This window comes from Rhinatrema bivittatum, chromosome 9 (genome assembly GCF_901001135.1).
Source record: "Rhinatrema bivittatum chromosome 9, aRhiBiv1.1, whole genome shotgun sequence".
In the NCBI taxonomy this organism is placed as follows: domain Eukaryota; kingdom Metazoa; phylum Chordata; class Amphibia; order Gymnophiona; family Rhinatrematidae; genus Rhinatrema; species Rhinatrema bivittatum.
Genome location: NC_042623.1, coordinates 241,428,546 through 241,451,402, shown reverse-complemented (window position 1 = coordinate 241,451,402; position 22,857 = coordinate 241,428,546). Strand labels below are relative to the sequence as shown.

Genomic DNA, 22,857 nt, shown 5'->3' with positions numbered 1-22,857 from the left:
GTTCTGTAGCACACTCGTGGCTGACAGGTAGATGCAGGCCACTGAAGAGCCATTTCCATTTGCCCTCTGTGACCAGGCTAGCGGATAAGCAGGTCCCAGCTCTCCTCTCAAGGGTTTTGAATACTTCTGCAGCAAATTAGACCCATGGTGGGGATAAAGCCTGAGCTCCCACCAAAATTAAACCCATACATCTTGTGTGGCAGTGTCAAATATTTACATTCTGCTTTTTGCAGTGCTTCAAAGTGGATTACATTCAGGTACTGGAGGTATTTCCCTATCCCCAGGAGGGCTTACAATCTTAAGTTTATACCTGAGGCAGTGGAGGGTAAAGTGACTTGCCCAAGGTCACAAGGACCTGCAACAGCAGGACTCGAACCCTGGTCTCCTCACACTTAGCCCTCTGCTCTAACCACTAGGCTGCTCCTCCACTCTGTTAAGCACTAACCATTGTGCTTAACACTTTTCCAGGGACGTGATGACAAATCTCACAGGGTGCATGTGATTGTCTCAAGAAGGAAAGAGTGACTTATTACACACTGTGGGGCAGATTTTAAAACCGGCGCGCGGGCGCAGATTTCTTCGCGCAACCCGGCGCGAACAAATCTGCGCCCCATTTTATAACATGCGCGCGCATGTTATAAAATCCAGGGTCGGCGCGCGCAAGGGGGGTGCACAATTGTGCGACTTGCACGTGCAGAGCCGCGCAGCTGCCTCGGAGGGAACTTTCCTTCCGCCCCCCCCAACCCTACCTAGAATCCCCCCTTACCTTTATTGAAGAAGTTATGCCTGCCGGCCTGCGATCCCGGCCACAGCGGCAAATGGCCGCTGTGCCTGGAGGCTCAGGCCCCGCCCCGGACCGCCCACACCCCGCCCCTTTTTGCAAGCCCCGGGACATACGCGCGTCCCGGGGCTTGCGTGCGCCGCCGAGCTTATGCAAGATAGGCTCGGCGCATACAAGGGGAGGCAGGGGTAGGTTTTTGGGGGTTGCGCGCATATCTTACGCGCGCAACCCTTTGAAAATCTACCCCTGTATGTCATGTTGGTGTTTTGGTGCTATTATTAAAAAAAAAAAAAAAAAAAAAAGGAACTTTTTTTCCCTAAACTTGGTTACAAGAATTAAAGCTAAAACGATTTTTTTTTTTTTTAAAGAAGGTATTGACCATTTTAATTAGGCAAAGGGCCTGACTTTTATTGTTGATAATCTCCTAATGCTTATTTGAAAACAAAGGATAGCTCTGATAGGGACTCTGCTCAGGGTACCCAGTGAGGAATGGAGTGATGCCCTAAGAACAGTTTAGCACCTATGTCAGCTGAGCAGCACAGAAACGAATCCGGTTCTTACTTTGAGTCAGTGTCTTTGCTGTCGGACAGTTAAGTTCTAGACCTATGAGTGCCCCTTTTCTTCCCGCAAAAACTGCAGAGCTCTTATAAAGCTGCCTACACAACAGCATTCAGATTACATTCAAGTTAACCTGCTCGAAAACATATGAAATCTTTTTTCTTTACCCATCAGAATATGAAAAACATCCGGCTTATTTGGTCCAGTATGTCAACATGGCTGATTCTTTGAATCATTTATTTCCACAGTACCTAAAAAGATTGCATAAATTAAAAAATACTAAAGTGCAAATGTCCATCACATAAATTAGTATGTACAGCATAAATTCTAGTGCAAATTACTGCTTTCTGTATGTAAAATTAGATCTTCAAGAAAAAAAAAAAAAAGCTGCATCATCCATATACAAGAGTAGGGGTTAATGGAGGTGCTTTGTCAATAAAAGCCCTCGCTGATTACTAGCCAGTGTATTCACAATGAAACAAGTTTACATGCATCTATTGTTGGAGCTAACTTGTTTTTTTTCCCCCCATGGTAATGGCTTACTTCATTGTGGAAGAAGCACCTTGCAGGAGGACATCAAACAGGAAGATAAGAGGTATTCTGTTTTTCCTGCAGTGCTTCAAAACACTTAGTGCCCTGATGATCTAGGGATGATGTGCTGAGCTGTCGTGAATGTGGCTCACTGTGCTAGTAAGCAATCGGATATTGTTTGAATCCCTCATAAATGATGCATGAAGCAAACGTTTGGCGCTCCTTAGTAAGTCTTGGTCAGATTTTTCTTTCCCAGCAAGTGATTAGATTAGTTGGCTAGTTTTAGCTGACAAATCAAGCTTTCATCCTTATACATTTCTATTTTGTGCTTTTCAACAGCAGCTGAGCCATCTTTGTAAAAATTAAGGAGTTTATTCATGCCCAGTCATTTGGAAGTATAGTTAGTGCTGTGTTTTGTTTTCTTCTATAATTGATAATAAAAAAAAAAAAAAAAGTTCTGCATTTCCAAAGCTCTCTCTTGTCATGGATCCAAGTTAAAAGCTCTTAAAAGGACATCGAGATCACCAACATTAGCTGCCTGAAATAGCTCGGGCTGGTCCATCATAGAAAGAGCGATTCTGAGGGCAGCCCAGATGTTGCCTGAGATCACAGGATAGGGAACTTGCTGCTGATATCTACTCTTTCTCTGCAAACTTAGGGCTGTGAGAAAATTACTGGCAGCCTCCCTGCAAAATAAAGGACAAGAGTATTAAAACATGGTTTTATTGTTTTGGTTTGGTTTTTTAAAGCGTAGCAAACAAATTTAAAAATTGTAACCTCTGTGTCTTGTTCACCTTTTCAAAAGTTCATATGACAAGTGGTTTTATTTATTCATTAACCAGCAATTTTAAATTGATAGTTTTTTTTAATTTTTTTTAACCAAAATTGCCATGGAAAGCAAGATGACACATGACCTCATATTCACTAGATCTGATTGGTTCATAGTGGCAATGATTTCACATAATACTTTTATTTACATGTTCAAAGCATGATATCGCATTTGTAAAATATACAGAAAAATAGATACAAAGATCAAATAATAAATATACCATCAAACAACATCATAATAAATATAAATCACACCATATTAAATAGAGCACAAATAAAAACATGAGGTCAATATTCAAAAGCCCTTTAGATAGATAACTCAAAAGTTATCTGTCCAAATGGCACAAAAGACATAATTCAGCCACTTATCTGGCTAAATGATAGCCAGATAAGTAGTTATCTGGCTATCATTTAGCTAGATAAAAAAGGGGCATTCTGGGGAGGGGTTGAGATATCTGGCTAACTTAGCTGAATATCGCATATATCCACCTAAGTTAGCTGGATAACTTTTAGACATGCTGCAGAGCAGGTCTAAAGTTGTCCAGCCTTGTGTGGCTGGATAACTTTACACTTAACCAGCTGTATTCAAATGAATATATCCGGTTAAGTTACGTTCCTTTAAAAAAAAAAAAAAAAAAAATTACCCCACATCGTGAGCCTACAGGCCCAAATGTTCCTCCTACTCTGGTTCTAAAGGCCCACTGGACCTCCTCAGCTTAAATCATCACATATCCCACAGCAAAATCATCACATATTCCACAGCAAAACTTCACAAACAAAATAAAGTCATAGGGCCCTCAAAGTCAGCATAAAAAAATAAAACAGCAAAACCTAAAAGCACTTTCTGCTCAGATTACTCAGTAAAGCTAAGGAAAATAGTAAAGACTATAATTTTTTTTTTCCAAAACAGAGTCTTACAACAAATACCTAATGGAAGAGAGGTTCATAGTACAACTGATGAACAAAAAATGTATGACTGCACATCTTTGAGAGATGAGTTTCCCTTGCTGATGGGATGATAGTCTATCAAAGACTACCTAGGTCCAGGACCATGCAATGCCCTATGCAGAAGTATCAAAATCTTAAACTGGGCCTTGAACCCCAATAGTAGCTAACGGAGCCTCTTTAGCACAGGTGCTATGCTAGCTCGCCATTTTAACCCCAAGAGGGACTCTGGCAGCTGCATCCTGTACCATTTGTAATTTAGGAACCATGTAAGCACTTTCACCCAGTACCAATAGACATCTCTCACTATACCATGGTTCCTTTCTTACATACAAAACCTGTTTTTGAGTCATTTAAACAAAGTCTGTTAGACGCTAGCCAGCATCTAATCTGCTCTAGACATTGGCTCAAATGATCAATCTGTTTCCCTAATGGAACAATAATCTCAAAATGGTCTGCGTATGTGTAAAACCTTAGAGGTAAATTTTAAAACAAACGCGCGGGTGTACATGTGCGCGTGCTACCTGGCATGCATTTTATAAAATTGGGGGTCAGCGCATGCAAGGGGGTGCATACTAGTGCATCTTGCGTGCGCCGACACTCACAGCCTTCCCCCTAAACTAACCTTCCCACCCCTTCCCCTAACCTTTCCACCCCCCTAGCCCTATTCTAAACCCCCCTCCCGACCTCTATCTTACATTTTGTGCCTGCCTCTGGCCAGGCGCATGTTGTGTGCGCCGGCAGCCTTCCAGCACGCGATCCTCTGACACAGCGGCAAATGGCTGCTATGCTGGAGGCCTTTGACTCCGCCCCCACCCCGCCCCCTTTTTAAAGCCCCAGGACTTAGATGTGTCCCGGGGCTTTATGCATGTCGCCGGGCCTTTATATATTAGGCCCGGCGCGCGTAAACCCCTCTACTTGCATAAAGCTTTTAAAATCCGGCCCTTAGATTTTATTTTTTGAATAAAAGCTGCCAGTGGTCTCAATTAAATGTTAAACAGTAGTGTGGACAATATTGAACCCTGCAGGAGTCTGAAATCAAGGGGTCTTCTAGTTAAATTCACTTCCTGAGATCTCCAATGAGATAGTTTAAATCAGACGGATCCATTTATTCTAATCTTTCAAAAATTTGATAACAGGATGTTCTACATTTATCAAAGGCTGCAGAGAGATCAAGTGACAACAGTGCACCCCTGGTTCTCTGTTAATAGCAGCATCAAATCATCTAAAAAAAACTGTCTCAGTATTATGAGCGGCTCAGAAACCAGGCTGCTGTTCATCTAAAAACTGATGTACCTCCAAAACGTGGGTAATCTGAGCAAATATCTTTGGCTAGGAAAAGCAAAATTGGAAACCAGGATGAAAATTTATCAAAGTTCTTCTGGTCCAAGGTAGGAATTTCTTCTTTTTTTTTTTTTTTTTTTAAGAGTCTAGTAAATGGGCCCCTAATAAAAAGGCATTATTTCAACCACCCAAATCAACTTTCGATGTCCTAACAAGACAAATAGGACATGAGTCCAGGCTACATGTTGATTTACTACTGTAAACTGCTTTGAGCACTCCCTTCAGTACAACAGGACAGAAATAACCCAAGTCTTTTGCCTGTCCTGAGCATGCAGCCACAACTAGCGGTACCTTAAATGAAGCCACGCCTACATCTTCTATAGCACTACTCGATGCGCACAGCTCTGTGCAAGAGCACATAAGAGATTGTCTCTACTCAGTAGAGTTTACAATCTAATCAAGGCAAATATAGCGGGCAAAAGAGAGTTTGGGAATTTCATTTACTAAGAAAATGAATGAGAGATGTGAATCGGAACTGAAATCCGAACCGATTCTGGTTCCGATTCACATCTCTATGATTATTCCCTCTTTGCCAAGGTTAGGGTGGTAACCTTGAAAGGCCTTTGGGATGCAATCAATGTTATTTCCACTTAAAATGTCTCTCTTCCTTTCACAATATCAGTCTCTTTCCTGTTGAGTACAGGATAATCAGAAAACCATGGCTACAACACAACAAAAAGTTGCAACGTTGGAAGGGACGATCTCTGTACTACAAGACTTGGGGACTTCTTTACTGGGCGGACATTCCCAGATTCAATACAGGGTTGAAGCGCCTGATAATTCATTTAGACAAAAGAACCTATGTCTGATTAATTTTTCTAAGCAAAAATATGTGACACCTTTGGAAATATTTAAAAAGGTATCTTTCGGAGATTTTGAATGTGCCTGAAAATGTAATTCTGCCAGTCTCTAGAATATACTATATGTCACCGTATAAGAAGACAGATGGCGTGGAAGTGTTAGGAGCTCAAGCTTCTTTGGGTTTCTCCAATCTGACTGCTATTCTTGAAAAATCTAATGAAGAAGAAATATCTTCAACTTTGTCAGTTTCCTTTCAGATTCAGGTAGAGACTATTTGCTGAAACTATATTTTTGGAAGAGAAATGTTTTGTTTTCTAATTTAAAGATTGCTATGTACCCGGATATAGGAAACTCAGAAGGAAGCAGTTTCTCCTATTAAGACCTGGAGTTGATCAGAATGGTTAAATGTCCCCTGTAGTGAAATTAGCTGCTGTGAAATGTTTTTTTTATGAGCCTTCACATTTGCCACAATTTATTACGGGTAGTTGGTGTGATGTCTTCCCCAGTAGTTACTTCTCCACCTGTTGAATAATTCCTCCTAGATATCACAAAATTTAATATAGGCGAGTAATAGCAGCAGTGAGTGTCTTTATCTTATTATATAAGATAAAGACTTGACTTTAGGTAACTCCTACCCTTAATTGTCGACTATAATTTCTTTTTATTTCCTTGAAACATATGGCATATGTATATATGTAATTTTCCTTATGTTTATTTCACTATTCCTATTGTCTGTTCTGGATTATCTTGGGTTCTTCTTTTGGTTTTGTCTGGATTATCTCAGAACATGTATAAATAAATTGAAAAAAGAAAAGAAAATTAATGATTACATCATTTGTCCCTGCGTTTCTTTTCAAGGGTCCTAATAGAAAATGTTTTATTCTGTAAATGCCTAGGAAAACACTCTCACATTCCTCCTGTAGCATTAAAACTGAGGAGTCAGTACCTGGAGTGTAAGCAGGTAATTTTGTAAAGCTATTTCCTGATTTTTATGTATGTGAATGGTTGTACTAAAACAGTCCAGGGCTCTGTGAGTGTGAAAGTATGTGCATAACAGTTACATGTGTACTTTTACGTGAACCACAGAGAGACATTTGGAAGGGAGGGGGGAAGAGTTAAAATTACACGCATACTTTATGATTTTTATATGTATGCATGTACTTGGCTAGTTACCCAAGGATTTTCAAAGTGAATTCATGCACACAAGTTTGCTTTGAAAAACTCAGTATAGTCTGCATGTACAATGTATGCACAGACTTTATCACTATGTGGACTACTTAATGATTACCCTCTAAATAATTCTTTTAGATGAAGTATGTGCAGCTGCTAACTTCCCTGAAAAATCTTCTTAGCTTACATTATAGATCTGTCATAATTTCCAGAGCAAATATTGCACATCAATTTATCTTCTACCGCCTTAGACTAATGCCATTTATGTTCCAGCTAATGCTATTCTAACTTTGAATATACCTTTAAAGTTATTAACTTTGAAAAGGAGATCAGCTTCCTGGGTTTACAGAACAGCTCATAATTCTAGAGTGCTAGGAATCTTCTAATTCAATCATTGACAAATTCTCCCAGCCTCTATCAGGCAACCTCAAAGCACTTAAAACGTCTTCCAGCTATACCCTAGTCCATGCCTGCACGCTCTTTATAAGTACCTTCTTTTCAATTTTCCTAACTATGAAATCACACACTGCTACGTGTATTGATGCAATAAAACTGCAAACCACATACCCACTGCGTGGACCAATCCTATCTCATTCCATATAAGGTCATTTTGTGGCACTGCTCTGAACATGGCGCTCTGGGGAATATGGGGAAATTGCAGTTTAAAGAATTAAAACATTAATGATAGCAACATGTATTTCAGTAGAGGATAGGTATCAGTGCTTGTACAACATTTTAGAATATGCAAAAATATTTCCTGTAGCACAGTTTAGTTGATATACAGTCCAGAGAAAAACGCATGGATTAGTTATTGACTTCATCCTGGGTCATTTAGTAAAGTCACAAAACTGCCTGAACCCAACTCTCCTTCAGAAAGAAATTCATTTTGATGGATGCATTTTCTTTACTTACTTCCTTGCACTTCACAACACCAGTGAAATGCAGGGAGCTAATTCTGACTAAGTGTCCAGGCTGTGCATTTTCACACAGTGCCACAGTATTCCTGTTCAGCAGGAAAAAAGACTTGCAGTTGCTATTCAATTATGGCAAACAAAGATTGGGGGAGGAGGGCCTTTAAATTTGTGCTCCTTCCATGCATTCTATGGGACACTGATGGCTGGCTGGCTGTAATAGAAATTTACAAATTGAATACATTATCTATCTGATTTTTTTAAATATTTTGTTTTTCAACACTTCATAGCAGATTACATTCAGGTACTGTAGGTATTTCCCTACATTATTTTATAACTGTAGTGCATATACAGATGTGTGCAAACTAAAGTCGGGAATGACCCATCCTGTTGAGACACTTCCTGTTCAGATGCTGCACAGCCTAGGATGGTTCTCTTTTCTTATCTTTGCTGCTGCAGCACAGCTCTAGAGAAACCTTAGTTTTAATGGATATGTGGCACACCATAAGCTTTAATTTTCTAATTTTCATTTACATCTTAAAAACATACAAAAAGCCATAGAAAATTAAAAATAAAACTATACTCAGGATATGGAAACAAGTGTGACAGGAATAACATTTCTTTTTCAGAGATTTTCAAATTCTATTACTAACCCCCCCTGCAAGGGTTCCTTTCATGAATAACTTACCTGTGAGCTCCCAGATTAATGCAGCTTATTCCTAAATTGTATCTGGACCTAATGAAGCCTGGTTGTATCTCTAGAGCTCTGGTGTAGGCCTCCACCGCTTCTTCACTCCGGTCACCATTGGCCAAAGTTGCACCAAGACGGTTCCATAAAGAATAGTCCTAACAATAAAAGAAGGGGGTTATTTTTCCTTTAAAATGTTCAAATTCACAGTTTCATCTCCAAGTACTACATTGTGAACCCCCCCCCCAAGAGATGGAGGTTAAAGAGCATGCTACCATTTAAATGAACTGCAGCAGAAAAAAAAAAGAAAAAAAAAAAGAGGTCAATGCAGTTATGTATCATGAGCTGCCAGCCCAGGAAATCCAGAATGAAATTGAAAAGGTTGCCAGACCCCTTACTGTGAAGGTGCTTAAATGACCATTGATTAGATGAATCAGAGACTCAGGGAATTTGCATGTCATAGACTCCTGGACTATTGTTGATAACTTGCAGTGAAATATCACTTTAAATCAAAGACTAGCAAAATCCTAAATTACAGAACCATGACTGGAAAAGTCCTTCATTGGAGAATGAGAGGGGATTTGTGAGAAAAATGTACTGAAAAACAGCAATAGGAGACAAACAGATTCTCACCCTGACTAACAAGAGGAGTCAGACCCTTGGGTACCCATTTCTTAGACAACAGAAAATAAAAAGCCAGGCAGGATGGAACAGTGTGCACATATTCTCTTTCCATGGTCCTGCCTAGGTCTTAGCCTTTTGGCTGAAAGATGACCCATCCAGGGTGGGTAATAGCAAACGACTAGTCATGAGCTTAGCAAAGCTAAAAATCACTGAAAGCTGAGACTGCAGAGGGCCTGAATCACTGAATAACTAAACAAGCCATGAGCCTAGTGGAGCTGTAAACCCAAGGTAAGAAAAAACCCTCCTATGAAGGGAGAAGAGCCGAAGGACAGCGGAAGATCGAGGTGGAACAGTCCCCTAGGAGAAAGGGGACCCCAGCAGCAGATTGGCAGGTGACCTTGGGTCCCCCTTGAGCAAAGGGTCCCCAGTGGCAGATTGAGCAGTCCCCCAGGAGAGTGTGAACCCTCAGCAGCATATCTAGCATTCCCCCAGGCGGGTATGACCCCATCGGCAGATTGAGCAGACCTCAGGAGGGTGGGGACCCCAGCAGCAGATTGAGTAGTTCCCCAGGAAGAAGGTGACCACAGCAGCATTCCAGGAGATGGTCGGGTCCCCCAGGAGGGTGTGGACTCCAGTGGCAGACCAGGAGACAGAGTCAGGTCCCCAGGATGGAGTGGACCCCAGCATTGACACGGAACTTTCAGCAGAGCAGAAGCAGCACCAAGGAGAAGGCAGCAGTTTAAATACCCCCAGGCCAACACTGCCCACCAGCCCAGTTGTATCTTTTCACATGGGTAAGACTTGGGGAAAAATGGGGGAGGATAATAATAACACTTGATCAAGCAGGAACTCAAGAGGTCCTTTCTATTCTATATGGTGTTATACTGTGGGGGCCAACAATTCCAAATTGCCAAAAATTAAATGTTCTTGCTAACTTGAAGAAATGTATATAGTTGTGTAGCCTGAGACTATTAACCACAAGTAGATAACTGTTCTGTTTGAGATCCTATTAGTGATGTACATAGTCATGTAGAAATGTATATTCTTATATAGTCTAATAAACCTGTATATATTTGTACATACTGCCAGACTTGTTCACGGTCCCATTTCTTTTTGTGGGATGAAGAGAGGGAAATCCCACCCACTAACATCTTCTTCCCCAGGTGCCAAGAACATGAGGACAGACAGAGTCGGGGGGGGGGCTCCCGCCAGGTTGCTCCCGCCAGGTTGCTCTTGGACCCAGGAGCGCTTCACGAGGTAAGCGGCCAAAGGAGTGTTACGCTTGTTTTTGAAACTCCTTGGTTTGAAGCAGCAGCTCAACAAACCAACAACAGGACTAGAAGCACTAAGTAGTATTTCTACAGACACAGAGCGGTCTGTACCCTGCTGTGTAAAGATTAACTAATGTAGCATGTACTGCTGCACTGTGCCATTAGACATCTTGAGAAGGGGGAAAAAAAGGAAAATTTCCTGAAAAATCATCTGACCTGCGCCAGACTCTTGCCACTCTTTTCTCTTTCCTGAGGGTTCCAGTCTGAGAGCCCTCATCTTAGCGCTGCCTTTGATTAAAATAAGATGGGCTGGTGAACACATCAAAGACCAGCTTATGGAAAAGAGAAACAAAACTACTAGTGACATTTAAAAAAGCTTTTTATTATTCAGATGTCCTTCTGCCACTGGGTAGCACTAACTAAACAACTGGATTTTTCCTTCAGTTTTGGTGCGTTGAACTTGCAGCTTGAACCTGCACATCATGTATATGATTCAGCACGTTGTGTGTCCCATCTGCGGCAGGCCCGCAACCAGGCCTACTCACCTCCGGTGCCCAGCTCCTGGTCTTGGCCCGTCCTCTCTCGTGGTTGTGGGCAGCCACCTATGCTCCCGAGCCTCTGTTGCCTCCTCAGCCATTCCTGACTCCACCACGGACCTCTCCAGCTCCCGGTCCAGTGTTCTGCTGTCCTCTAGGCGCATGCGCGCGCTTGCCTTGCTGTCTTTTAAAGGGGCCGCGGCAGGAAACTAACCCGCGGACCTGGATGATGACATCCCCGAGCCCTGCTATTTAAGGCTGGGCCCGCCACTAGTTCCTCGTCTTGGCAATAGGTCTCCACGCTTGTCATATGCTCGTTGCTTGTTCCTGACTTTGTTCCTTGTTCTTGTTCCTGGTCCCTTCCTAGCCTTGCGTGGATTGAATGCTGGCTTAGACCCTTGCTACGTTTTGGACCATGCTCAGGACTGACCTCTGGCTTTGACCCTTGCTACGTCTGGACCATGCTCAGGACTGATCTCTGGCTTTGACCTTTGCTACGTTTTGGTTTACGCTTCAGACTGACCCCCGGCTTTGACCCTCGCTCTGTTGAACTCCGTACCTCACCTAATTCAGCTGCCTGCCCTGACGCCAGCCTGTTCTTCATTATGCCTTTTGGTATCTTCCTGGACTTGGCCCTCTCAGGCTCCGGCCTACTACTACTACTACCCGGGCATCACCCATTCTTGTTCCTGGCCCTCCTTGGCACTCCCTGCCTCATCCGGACCTGCTTCAGTCTTCCTAATACCTCTGCTGCTCCCTGGCTACCTACGACTTTTTCAACTGGGAGTCATCTGATGGAGGTCCGCCTAAGACCAGCCGGCCCCGGCACCCAAGGGCTCAACCTGCGGGGAACATGGGCTGGTATTGGTGAAGCTGCAGTTGGCCTCTGTCTCCCAGCCAGCTCTGCCTCCCGACGGAGGGGACCTGTTGGGCTTGCCCTGCGAGTAGTGTCAACCCCACCTCCGACTAAGGGTCCACCTCCAACGCAACAGCACTACCATTGCTGATCTAACTCAAAGCTCTCTAGCCTCAGTAATGTACAATGTAATACAGCAACATTGCCATACACAGCATGGATAATGTTGCACATCTTGGCATGCCTTCTGTATAATGAATAGTTTAGCAGCCAACAATGATGGTTATAAAAGGGATAAACTTTCAAAAGTTTCATCTGGACATACGCGCGCTTCAAAATAAGGCGTTATGCACATAAGTTGCTTGTATATTCTATAGTGTATTGTCAGCCACCTCAAAATCCACATATAAGTTCATAATACACATAAATTTGGCTGCATAAAAAAGGAGGTATTTCAGGGGCATATTAGATTACATTTTTGATTTACACATTGCCCTCCTTTCAAAGGACCCAGGGTGTCTTACATCAATATCAATAAATATAAACACATAAGAGTATAATAACATAATACAATAGCATAAATAAAATGAAATACAAAAGCATGTACACATGAAAAAATATAACATAATATAATAATATATCAATGCACTAGCATAAATAGAAATGCATTTCAACCTACCCAAATAACCTATCATGCTTAATTTCCTAAAGTCTCCCTCTCATAGAGATGCCAGGAAGAAACAGAACATCTCCACCCATAACAAAGAAAACTAGCCCACCCAACCTTCCCTTGCTAACCCAGTACATAAAACCTAATAAACCTCCCTTTTCTTTCTGGTTGCTCCAGAAGGAGATCCCAAAGGGGCAACCCCCCTTTGAGTCTCACTTTTGGAAGTGACTCACTCCAGAACCATAGCTAGCCTATGGCTGATATGGCGTCGGCCATAGGCACCATCCTTCAGGGGTGCTGTCAGTTCCAAAATTTGTGGATCAGCCTCCCCTCCACTGAAACAGCTTTATTTATTTTTATATACTGACATTCATCTCAATTGAGACATCACACCGGTTTACATTCAGGTACTATAGGTATTTCTCTATCCCCAGAGGGCTTATAATCTAAGTTTTTGTACCTGAGGCAATGTAGGGTAAAGTGACTTGCCCAAGGTCACAAGGAGTGACAGTGAGACTTGAATCTTGGTCTCCTGGTTCATAGTCCACTGCTCTAACCACTAGGCTATTCCTCCTCCGCCTCAAGAGCTCAGTTCTCATTATACTTATTGATTACATTCCACATTTTTAACATGCCCTTCCACAATCACAGCGAAAGTTCCTTTTTATGTACAGCTCAAAGTTTGTGCCCTTCGTGGCACTTGTAACTGCAAGTCAAGCAGATCCCCGCTAGTTCTTCTCCCTTGAGTGTGCAGGTATTACAAGTGCACACTGCTTGTCTCTTTATGTAACCGTCTGGGAAGGAGCTCTTCTCAGCATCGCTCCAGCCCAGCACCCTGCAGGCCTTGTTCTATAGCTCTTCATCATCCTCCTCCAGCACGTCCACCAGGGTCAGAACCAGGTCCTTGGTGCCCTCTTCCTTGGACTGCAGCCTGTGCTTCGAACCACCCTCACTGGATGCCATGTTGTGCTTCCCGCTGGGGCTGCCAAGCAGAGCAGAGTGGCGGGAAAGATGAGCCCCATGCCCTAGAGAAGGTCCACAGCTGCTGTGCTCACGGGCAGGATCAACTCTTGCTGACAGAGGGGAGAAAAACAGCTGCAGTGCCTGCTTCTGACGTCCCGCTTACCATCTGGGCCATCTTTGGGTGGCGGCCCCCCAGATCAGAACAAAAAATATCAACAAAGCTGCTGCTCTCCCCATCTGTGTACAATCAGAAGCACAGTGGCCCATATTGCTGCAAGAAGAAGCATCAGCCTCCCACCCCGGGAAGTCAGGAGAAGCACAGTCCATGGAGCATCGGCCTCTCCCATCTCTTCCAGCATTTAGAAAGAGCATGGCCCCTGGTCCGAAAAAAGAAACATCGACCTCCCACCCTGGCCCAGCAGTCAGAAGAAATACGGCCTGCAGAGAGAAAAAAGGAGCATGTGTGTGTGAGCCAGAGAGAGAGCAAAGGACTGTTTGTGTGTGATGAGGAGAATGTGTATGTGTGTACAGTTGATCATGTGTGTATGAGAGAGAGAGTACAAGAACATTTGTGTGTCTGAGCATGTAAGAGAGCGAATGAGTGTGTGTATGATTGAGCATGCATGAGAGTGAATGAGCATGTGTGTGTGTGTGTGTGATTGAGCATGTATGAGAGGGAATGAGAGTGTGTATGATTGAGCATGTATGAGAGAGCAAACAAGCATGTGTGTGTGTGTGTGTGATTGAGCATGTAAGAGAGGGAATGAGTGTGTATGATTGAGCATGTATGAGAGAGCAAACAAGCATGTGTGTGTGTGTGTGAGCATGTATGAGAGGGAATGAGTGTGTATGATTGAGCATGTATGAGAGAGCAAACAAGCATGTGTGTGTGTATGAGTGAACATGTGTTTATGTGAGAGAGAGCAAAGGAGCATGTGTGTGTTAGAGAGAAGGGAGAAAGTTTGTGCGTAGCAAACGCCTTCCCTCTCCCTGCTAATCCACAACAACCTCAGGGCATCTGGAAATCAAATGTTCCCAGGTATAGAAAGCGGGGGATATATTAATCCTTATTAGTTTTAATTATTGGGTGTTATTTGATGTATCTGCTGTTTTTAAATATTTTATTGCCATTTGGAAAAGTTTTATTTGAGTTTTTAATGATTGGTTGCTATTCTATTCGTCAGCTGTTTTGAAATAGATGTTTAATATTTCTTGATTTTATTGATTGATGTTTTATGAGGACTGGTGATGTTTCTCTTTTTTCCCTGTTGCACTGTTTACATAATCTGGCTTGTTGCAGTTTCCAATTCACTTTTTGTCTGCACATTTCTATTTATACTTTATGGTCTCTTTATTCTGTATTTGGTAAATATCTGTCTGTGTTCTGCATATGTGACAGAGGTGAGAAATTCTGCTAGCGTGTAGTTTCTGAGTAGGGATATATAGCAGTCTGGCTTGTTTTGTTTTTCTAATAGCAGATATATTGGTGTTTTAGGATCTGGTATAATATTTGCAGTGTTGCCTTTTCATAGGTAGGATTGTTACTGTTTGAGTGCTAGCAGTTAGTACTGTTTTAGTATGGGAGATTAGCAATACTGTAATTGTAATTCAGTTTACTCATGGCTTTCCCAGGGCCAATTCCACACCCAACCATGTTACCATAGGCCTAATACCATATGGCAGGGCTTCCCAAACCTGTCCTGGGGACCCCACAGCCAGTTGGATTTTCAGGATATCCACAATGAATATACATGAGATAAATTTGCATATACTGAGTCTCTATCAGGCAGGGCAAGAACATTCTGGAGCAGCTAGATGGACCAAGCATTCAGCTGTGGCTCTGCATATTGAACCTCAAGCCTCACCTTGCAATGGGTCAAGTTACATGTATGTATGCACAGTACCCTGGTATTCAAATCCAAATTATGCAGGTACTTTGTGTTTGAAAATCAGGTTGTTTTGTGTATGTTTAAAATTTTGTGTTAAATGTTGCAGTTGGAAGCACCACTAAAAGTTTACCTCCAGTAGGATTTGTTATAGAAGAATCTAGTATTTGCTCTGAAAGCTTCAGTTTATTACATCCCAGGTTTATTTATAAACAGGGTTATAATAAAGTCAGCTGATTCTAGGTTTTACTTGAGAAACATTAAATCACAAGTCCAGTCCTTGTGATTTTCCTTTCTGTTCCTAGGTTATGCAATGCTATAACTATTAAAAAAAAAAAAAAAGTTAAAAACACATCCCAGGTCCAAAAAACACTGAAAAGAGTTTGGAAATTAGCCAGGACTGATCATGTTCTTTCAATCTTGCAAATCAATGAAGACTAAAGAAATTGATTAATTGCTTTGAGCACAGAAAATGAAAAGTAATTTCTGAAAGTAATTATAGGCAGCTATGTATAACCACAAGATTAATCTATGCAAAACGGAAATACCTTTTCATAGATTTTGTTTAAATGGGACTTTCTCCCAGCAAACATGATGAACAGAGGCATTAAACTATTGATAGCAAAAATGACATCATGGTCTTATTTCTGAACTTTAAAAGGTTTAAAAGAGAAGGCTTTTGGAGCCCGATTTTCCAGCTAAAGTCACAAAATTTACCTCTGGCCGAACAGTTAAAGCAGCATTAAATGCATCGACTGCTCGACCAAATTCTCCACTGAGATTAAAAAGCACACCGAGTCCCGTCTGCAAATCTGGGTCTATTGCGTCCCCATTTTGGTGAGCTGCCTCCAGGTACAAGTCCTTTACTTCTTCTAGTGAGGTGCTGAAAGGAAAGAAAAGAAGAGCGAAGTAAAGGCCTCACATTGCACATCTATTCCATTATATGGAAAGGCAGGTTAAAAATCCTAATTTTATTATTAGCAATATTGGGAAAACAGAACGAGCTGAACTATACAGAAACTATGCATTAGCAGAATACCTCACATTGGTCACATGAATAGAACACAGGAAAATCTCACCATCTCATAAATTATCAATACAGATATGCAGATAAAAACTGAACTCTTGTCCATTCCTTCCTCCTCCTCTGCAGGACAAGAATGAAGGAGGGGAAGGGGTGGGTGTAAGGAGCAGGGGGTCTCTTATTTGCTTTGTTCTGTTCCCTGCACAGGCCCAGCGCCACCAGGTGTGCAAACTGTGTAACTGCATGGGGCAACACACCCGGTGGGGCAGCATCGGGAGCAGGGAAGGGGCCTGTGTTGCCACCGGTGGACCCAATTCCACCGTCGGCAGAAGATTTTCAGTTTTTCTGCCGCCGGTGGATCTGGTCCACCGGCGGCAGAAAAAGCAGGAAACAGTTTTGCATACTGAGGGAGGGTGGGGGCGGGGGTGTGTGTGTCTCTTTGATGCTGTGTGCTGGCCACGCACAGCAGGAAGATTGGTGGGGCCATTGTGCAGCTCATCCCACCATGGGCCGAAGAAAAATTCACGTCTAGTTGCCCTTCCTCCTTCCTGCCTGTGCCACCCTAGAAGAAAAACATTGCCGGAGCTGCGCGGACAGGAAATGGCCACATGCAGAGGAGAAATAGCGAATGTAGCAGGGCTGCTGTAGATCCCACCTCGCTGCGGCTTGAGAAGATCAGGGCCGCCACGGAGCCCATCCCATGGCAACCCATGAAGTGGCGGCCAAGAGGTGTGAGAGAGGCTGAGGCCCTGTAGAGTGTGTGTGTATGAGAGTGAGTTGAGAGATTGTGAGTGAGAGAGAGTGAGTTGAGAGACTGTGTGTGTGGGAGTGAGAGCCTGTATGATCAGAGAGACAGCATGTGAGAGCCTATGTGTGTGTGTGTGTGTGTGTGAGACAGCATGGGTGGAAGTGAAGGTGGGAGATCAGTGGCTCTCTTTTATTTTTACTTAACTAGTTACCATTGATTTTCTCGATTAATCAGCTAAGAGTCAACAACCTGCAATGTACATTAAAGGCTGGAAAGACTTAAAGGAGACACACAATGGGGAAAATGAGGAGGTGCTGTCAGAGCCATAGCGTGCCTATGGCTAATATGGCCATGGCCATAGGTGCCGCTACCAAAAGGTGCACTAGCTCTGCTATGTGCCAATGAGAGCAGTGCAGCCGGTGAGTCCTCAGCAAAAGAAAAAGCAGCGTGGCACAGTCAAAACAGAGTGGTCGGCACGGCCTTAGTAAGTGGAAAAGCAGTGCAGCCCTGCTGGTAACACTGCTGATTCTGGTGGGGCTGTTCTGCTTTTCTACTTACTAAGGCCGTGCTTACCCCACCATCAATTTCAGCAGGGCCACGCTGCTTCAGAGGCGGAGGAGGAGTGTGCCCTGCCAGAAGTAGTCCAATGCTAGAGCTGGCTAGGCCCCGTGGCCAGAAGTCATTCCCTTGTCCACGGGTACTGAAGAAAGAGATTGCTGCTGACTTCTAAGTCAAGGAGGAAGTGAGTGAGAGAAAGCATGTGTACTTGTGTGTGGGAAAGTGAGAGAGAGCATGTGTGCATGTGTGTGGGATAGTGAGAGAACATGTGTGCAAGTATGTGGGAGAGAGCGCATGTATGTGGGAGTGAGAGAGAGCATGTGTGCTTGTGTGTGGGAGGGTGAGAGACAGCATGCGTGCTTGCATGTGGGAAAGTGAGAGATAGCATGTGTGAGAGGGAGAGAGCATGTGTGTTTGTATGTGGGAGAGTGAGAGAGAGCATGTGTGTGTATGAGAGTGAACATGTGTGCGCACAACTACCCCAGTTACTCTCTGCCATGACAATTTCAGGGCATCTGGAAATCAAACGTTTCAAGGTATGGATAATGGGGAAATTTTTAAAATCCTTATTTTAATTGCTGGGTGTTATTTGATGTGTCTATTTTGAAATATTTTATTGATGTTTGGAAGATTTTTATGAGTTTTTAATTATTGAATATTATTCTATTCTTTAATTATTTTCACTTATGCCACATACGGTATAAACTGCATATACCACTTTGTATATTGTATATCTTCCCGAACTGTTGCATATACCACTGATCCTTGTATATAGCTCATTGTTAATTTTAATGTTATGCCTGTTCCTGGCAAGTTCATTTTTTGTTCCTCTCTCTCTCTCCACCTTGACCTCTTCGTTCCTATTGTTCCCATCCCATGCCCTGTTCTATGTATTTTCCAACCATTTGTTGAATGTAAACCGTCATGATGTGCCCTCGAATGCCGGTATAAAAAAGTTAATAAATACATAAATACATAAATTTTGAATTATTCTTTTTATTGGTATGGTTTTACTAATTTTGTTTTATGAGGAATGGTAATGTTTCTGTTTTTTACAAGGTTGAAGTGCATATAGAATTTGGCTTGTTGCAGTTTCCAGTTCAGTTTTGTCTCTGCATTCCTATTCATACTGTATGGTCTCTTTATTCTGTATTTGAGGATCTATCTGTGTTTTGCATGTGTGACTGAAGTGAGTTATTCCTTTAGGGGTAGATTTTCAAAGGGTTACGTGCGTAACCCCAAAAACCTGCTCCTGCGCGCGGCGAGCGCAAGCCCCGGGACCCGCTATGTTCCGGGGTTTTGAAAAAGGGGCAGGAAGGGGCGTGGGCGTGGCACCAATCTGGGGCGGTCTGAGGCGGGACCGAGGCCTCCGGCACAGTGGCTGTGCCGGGGGATGGCGCGCCGGCAGCCGGCCGGTGCATGCAAGATACGCCTGCCAAAGGCAGGCGTAAATAAGTAAAACAAGGTCGGGGAGGATTTAGGTAGGGTTGGGGGTTGGGTTAGATAGGGGAAGGAAGGGGAAGGTGAGAGGGAGTGGAAGAAAAGTTCCCTCCGAGGCTGCTCCGATTTCAGAGCGGCCTTGGAGGGAACGGGGAAAGCCATTGGGGCTCCCCTTGGGCTCGGCGCACGCAAGGTGCACAAGTGTGCATCCCTTTGCGCGCGCCAACCCTGGATTTTATAACATGCGCGCGCTACTGCGCGCGCATGTTATAAAATCAGGTGTACATTTGTGCGCACTGGGTAGCACGCACAAATGTACCCTGCGCGCGCTTCTTTAAAAATCTACCCTTAGTGTGTAGTTTCTATGTAGGGATCTATAGGAGTTTGGATTGTTCTGTTTTCCTAATAGGGGGTTTATTACTATTTTAGGCTTGGTATAATATTTGTAATATTAACTTTCATAGGTAGAGTTGTTACTGTTTGAGTGCTGGCAGTTAGTGCTGTTTTTATATATAAATTCTTTTTATTCGTGGCTCTCTGAGGCTCATGCCCATGCCCAAGATGCATTGCAGTAGGTCTAATACCATATGAGTTCCAAGCATCTCTTGCTTTTATGTAGGGTTTTCTGGTTGGCACATCAGCAGTGCATGTAAATAAAATATACATATTGTAAGTGATATTTTTACCTCAGAAGACTGCTTTGAATGTTCTTTTTCATGTAAAATCTTTTATTATAAATGCATAATTTTTAATTCTGTGTAAGGAGGGTGTGATGGAGTGAGGGTGCAAGGCTGTAAAGTTTTCCTAGGGCACTTAATACCTTTGTACTGGCCATGGGAATTGCTGTATAAACATTGAATAGAGCCTCCCAACTCTTGGTGTCATGTGTTGTGTAAAGAGGAGGACACGGCTTTTCATTTGGACATAGGTACCAAATTGCCTGGCTACAGCTCTGGGTGCTGTGTGCATTGTGTGCCATATAAAGCGGAATCCAGCTAGCTGTGCCCTGCATGCGGCCCATTAATTACTGCTCTCCAAGGTTCATGCTGTAGCCAGGAGGAAGAGGCATGCATGATTACACGTGTTCTCAGAAAGGAGCTCCTACATGTTTAAGAGCCACTGCTGGCATCTTTGTTGCTGTGAGGTGCTGACAGCAGAGCCCAGATGCTGGCCTGTATTTGAGCATCAGGCAATGGTGACTTTTCTGTGGCACACCTGCTCAGATATGAGGGCACACTGGATGGGTGATAATGAGTTAAGGTAAGTAAAATAGATCTTGGTGGTTTTTTTTCTAACATCAATATTTATTTGTTAGAAATTTAAAAAAAAACTTTCCCAAATTACTCAAGAAACAAACTGTCAATGCTTCTATATTGTAATATATTATTTCAAGGTAATTTATAAAAAAAAGGACCAGTTATATCAACTAGGAATTGCAAAAAGTAAAGTAGCTGAAAAATATTGTGTCACAGATGATGAGATTAGAATGAAGTAGAAAAAAAGAGATATTTAGTCTGGAGGTTAGGCAAAGAGAATGCAAAGGAGAAGATTATGACAATAAACAGAATTCAAGCATGGAATAGGGCAGGAGCAAGGGAGAAAAAATGAGAAAAAGAAAGAGCCAAGAGGACAAGATGAAAAAAATGTACCTACTCTGTGAGCACAAACCAATCAAGGTATCTGTGTATGTGTGCAACATCTATATTTCTGGTACCATATTTGGAAAAAACTATATTAATAGGGAATTTTATTTCTATCAGATGCGGTTTACATAAAATTAAGGAAAATCCGTCCTAAGCAGGGTCATTCATCAAAATGCGTTATGGCGCGAATGTAAATTTTTCAAAGGGGCGGGATTAGGGAGGGGTTTGGGCTGCATTAATGAAAATGAGGGGCATTATCGCACTATGCGATTGCATAACGCACGCTATCGCACTCTTTTAACGCCAGAAATAACTGCACCTTTTTCCTGGCGTTAAGCTGTGCGAAATGGCCATAACACAATGCACGATAAAGATTGCAAATTGCATTTCGGGCATTTTTGGCTGAGGGGAGAGGAGCGAGGGAGAGGGAATGGTGTGGAGTAGAGAGAAAAAGAGAGAGAGAGCCCCTGGGATGGCACACATAGTAGTCATCTATTTATACTGCTGTAGCAGGGCCAGCTAGTAACTTGAGGTGAGGTTTTGTTGGTGGTGCAGGGTTTAGGGGCCAGTTTTACAAGCAGAGACGTACGAACAGCACAGTAGACCTCAGTGAAGATTTAACATCATTTGGAGTGAGTAAAGTCACACAAAGATGAGATTTCTACAATGTTCTCTCGCCCTAGCTTAATGGACTCTTTACCAGGGTTCTATCAAGCTAGGGCGAGAGAACCCTGAAGAAATCTCATCTTTGTGTGACTTTCCTCACTCCAAATGATGTCACATTTTCACTGAGGTCTACTGTGCTGTTTGTACGTCCCACTTTGCATGTAAAACTGGCCCCAAAACCCTACGCCACCTCCAAAACCTCACCTCGAGTTCCTAGCTGGCCCTCCTATACTGATATAAATAGTTCAGTACTATGAAGCCATATAAAGAGTCTCTCTCTCCATCTCTTTCTCTCTCTCTCACTCAGTAAATGCCTGAACATAACCACACCCCTTTTTCTTATCGCAGGCATTATCATACAAAAGTATAGCATTTTGATGAATCTAGGGGTTAGATAGACAATGCATTTTTCACTGACTCTGGTTATATTTCTATGTTTGAATAATTTAAAATCTTGTATTTTTTACTCACTGAATACGGATGGACCTCAGACATTGTTGAACACAGTTACTTCTTTCTTACCTGCCGACTAATGTTTTGGATGCCCTCCTGGTGAGGCCAGGTGATCCATTTTTCTTCTTCGTCAGGAATTTGTACCTTGAGTTTTGCTTCATCCAATTCCTTAGAGCCTCGTAGGCCTCTTGGTGCTGACCAGTGTTAGTGTAGCTTACAGCCAAGGCCATCAGAGCTTTCAAGTTATTTGGCTGCAGCTCTAAGCATCTGTGCAAAAGGATGAAAGAAAGAACATATGTGTGATTCTAATTATCAGTCGACATTTTAAAACAATTCTTCCTGTTGTATATCTTTATTTTAAAAATTCCTTAGTTATAGTATCCAAGATAGATTATGATGTAAAGCAGTCTTGCAAATATTTCACTAGCTTTCAAAAACAAATGCTGAAAACAGAAATGAAAAAAACAAATTATTATTTAAGGAACTTTTGCCAAGTTCTGTAAAAAAGACATTCATCCTCTCAGTAGTTGTTGTGTAGTAGGCCTTCCCCTTCTCAATGCTGTTATACTAGAAACCTGTGGTTTCTGTCTGGTGAGAGTTAAGTGTTCCAGCTCTCCCAGATTGCGTTCATGTCTTATTTTTGAAATTCAATAAAAAATTATTGTACTATGAAATGTTCTTTAATATGCCTAGAAGTTTCATTTGACATTTATTTTATTTACTAAATATTTAATGACCCCCATTTTGAAGGTTGTGACAATTTACAATAAAACATTCATAATATAACATAACTTCTACATACTACAATTATCTTATATAACAGAAATAAAATAAAAATTCAAAAAATAAAAATAATTTTAAAATACTAAGCACTATAAAATCAAAAGAAAATACACAATAAAAGAAAAATATAAAAGAAAATAAATCTCTATCATCCTTGTAAAAATATTTGCCTGTTTAGT

General features: G+C 42.3%; 1 protein-coding gene across 1 annotated transcript in view; it reads right to left on the bottom strand.

Annotated features, from left to right (window-relative positions):
* Positions 1-2,346: 2,346 nt before the first annotated feature.
* PEX5L (peroxisomal biogenesis factor 5 like) overlaps positions 2,347-22,857 on the bottom strand; it is a 279,789-nt gene continuing 259,278 nt past the window's right edge. The window contains exons 10-13 of the mRNA XM_029617366.1: positions 21,965-22,162; positions 16,081-16,246; positions 8,558-8,715; positions 2,347-2,556 (exon numbers count right to left, since the gene is read on the bottom strand). Coding sequence (XP_029473226.1) covers positions 2,352-2,556; positions 8,558-8,715; positions 16,081-16,246; positions 21,965-22,162 — 727 coding nt within the window. The 3' untranslated portion in view covers positions 2,347-2,351. The remainder of the gene's footprint in view (positions 2,557-8,557; positions 8,716-16,080; positions 16,247-21,964; positions 22,163-22,857) is intronic.